The sequence below is a fragment of the Penaeus vannamei genome, chromosome 6 (assembly GCF_042767895.1).
Source record: "Penaeus vannamei isolate JL-2024 chromosome 6, ASM4276789v1, whole genome shotgun sequence".
Lineage (NCBI taxonomy): Eukaryota > Metazoa > Arthropoda > Malacostraca > Decapoda > Penaeidae > Penaeus > Penaeus vannamei.
In genome coordinates, this window is record NC_091554.1 from 48,913,770 (window position 1) to 48,916,269 (window position 2,500).

Here is a 2,500-nt window from a genome sequence, read left to right on the forward strand (position 1 = left end):
TGTCTTTTTGTTACTCTTTCGAGGATGATATCCATGACAAGAGGAATAATTACGTTTGGATAATGAGAGAGATGGCAACGGAGGTAATTATCAAGCAATTAATAACAGTGATTGTCTAACAGAGCGTCGAAACTTAATGATATGATTAACGACTGTTTTTCATGTGTATTATTACTTTAGTTATCCTTACTACTATTACCAGCATATCAAGATTACTTTAATGAGCCCGACAACTGGTGAAAATAAAAATAAAAAAATCCGCCAATATTCTATCCTATCCCTCATCATCCTCCCTCTTAACCCTTTACCATAATTCTCTTTTTCTTTTTTCCCTCTTCTCCATCGCTTTATATCAAAACAGACTATCAAAGAAGCTGCTTTAATCGCCTCTCCCCCTTCAGGCGAGGCAATAAAACGTGTCGGTTTATTTTTCCCAAGGCGGTCCTAAGTTCCGCTGCAAGGAAGTGCTGCTCGTTGGACACGCCCATACACTGGCTGGTGGGCGTGGGGGGGGAGGGGGGAGGGGGGTGGGGTCTGCCGGAGGAGGTGTGGCGTTTGTTTATTATCCAGTGTCTCTGTCCGTGTCTCTCTCTCTCTCTCTCCTTCTCGGTCTCTGTCTCTCGCTTTGTCCATGTCTGTTTGTGGTTCTCGTTTCTTCTCTCTCTCTCTCCCTTTCTCTCTCTCTCTCTCTCGCTCTCGCTCTCTCTCTCTCTCGCTCTCTCTCTCTCTCTCTCTTTCTCACTCTCTCTCTCTCTCTCTCTCTCTCTCTCTCTCTCTCTCTCTCTCTCTCTTTCACTCTCTCTCTTTCTCTCTCCTTTCCCTCTTCTCTTTCTCACCCCTCCCTCCCATATCTGTCTATCTCTTTCTCCCCACTCCTCTCTCTTCTCTCTTTCTTTCTCCCCCTTTCTTCTTCACCCCCTCCCTCTTCTCTCTTTCTCTGTCTCTCTCCTCTCTTCTTCTCCCACCCCCCTTGTTCTCTGTCTCTCTCTTTCTCTCCCCCTCTTTCTCTCTCCCCCTCTCTCTCTCTCGCTCTCTCTCTTTCCCTCTCTCTTTCTCTATTGTTCCTGTCTACGTTCATTTCCCATAAGACAGGCACTAGACCCCTTCCCGCAGGCACTTCTATCCCTGCATGACGACTTTAATTTGGTGCCAATTCCGGGACTGAAACCCACTAAATAGACAATCGCTTCACCTAATTGGCCGTTAGTAAGGTAGTTGCTGTCTCTGATGGCATACTTGTTGTCCCGTGTGCTTGAGAGTGGTCTAAGAATTCCATTCCATAAGCTCCCTTAGGTGTGGGGTGTGTGGGGTTGGGGGGGGGGTTGGGTGGGGTGGGGGGCGTGTCTCTGTATCGGCTTTGTGAATTGTCCGCGATTTCGGGTCCCTTCGTTCGGGCGCGGAGGAAGGGAGTAAACTCTGCGGGATTCGCGCGCCCGGTTTCAACTTATTCAGCTCCGAACGAATTTTCTTAGTCTATCAGTTGACTTCTTTTGTCTTCGTCTGGATCTGTGTAAGATGATATGAAGAAGAGGGATTTTTTTGATGTGAGTAATGCCTATATAAAGTCATTTTAAGATATCTTTCCCTGCTTGTAATGGTACTGTTCCATCTATATGTATTGTGTACGACGTTCATCTACATTTGACCTTTACCAGCTTCCCTGCAATACTGCTTATAAGGTCACACGAGAACTTCATTACCGTTTATATTGGTTATAAATGTGATACTTTCCACGCAACGTGTATTTAAAATCTGACCTTTTAAATAACCTGTTTTGTATGGCGATGGTCAGGTTTCAGCAGACTTCATTAACGAAACACTCTTTGTTAACGACCAAGGCACCTTAGAACGAATATGATTGGTATATTAAATAAACAAATCGGTTCATAAAACAAGATTAAGCCATTCGTTGTGGCGGTGACATCCTGATTACACCTCCACCTGAGACATAATTGAGTATTAATCAACCTGGAGCGATGTTTTAGATGTGAGATGTCCTTCATTGAGGCAAGTAATGTTGATCTTCTTTTCTGCGAAATCTGTTGTCCGTCTTATATAATGGTATATTAAGAGAGACATATATGTGCAGGTATGTGTGCTTGCGTTAATGTATGGATATATTTATCACATGGTAATCACGACGCCTTTCATACACCGAATGTATATGCACCCTTTCCCGACGTCCCTTCCAGCAAATCCAGCTCAAAATAAAGAAATGAATGAATAAATAGATTGATAAATAGATGAATAAACAAGCTCCAACACTCACTTATGACGGTGAAGTTGACGATGGTGTTCTTGGTGGGCGAGAGAAGGAAGTCGACGCGGCACCTGTAGACGGCCTGGTCGCGGTCCAGCACCGGGTGGATCTCGAGGTGCGCTCCCGGGGCCGCGGATCCCCCGAAGGAGTTCCCCGGCAGGAGCTGGAAGTACGCCCTCTTGTCGAGCAGTCTCTCGTCAGCCCAGTGCTTGCCCTTCTCGATCTTGCTCCCGCGGGCGT

At 45.8% G+C, this 2,500-nt stretch overlaps 1 protein-coding gene across 1 annotated transcript in view; it reads right to left on the bottom strand.

The window, feature by feature from the left end:
* The window catches only part of LOC113817663 (kin of IRRE-like protein 1), a 180,277-nt gene that overhangs the window by 177,425 nt on the left and 352 nt on the right, over positions 1-2,500 (bottom strand). Inside the window, exon 2 of the mRNA XM_070122500.1 lies at positions 2,270-2,500. This exon is cut by the window's right edge and continues 5 nt beyond it. Coding sequence (XP_069978601.1) covers positions 2,270-2,500 — 231 coding nt within the window. The remainder of the gene's footprint in view (positions 1-2,269) is intronic.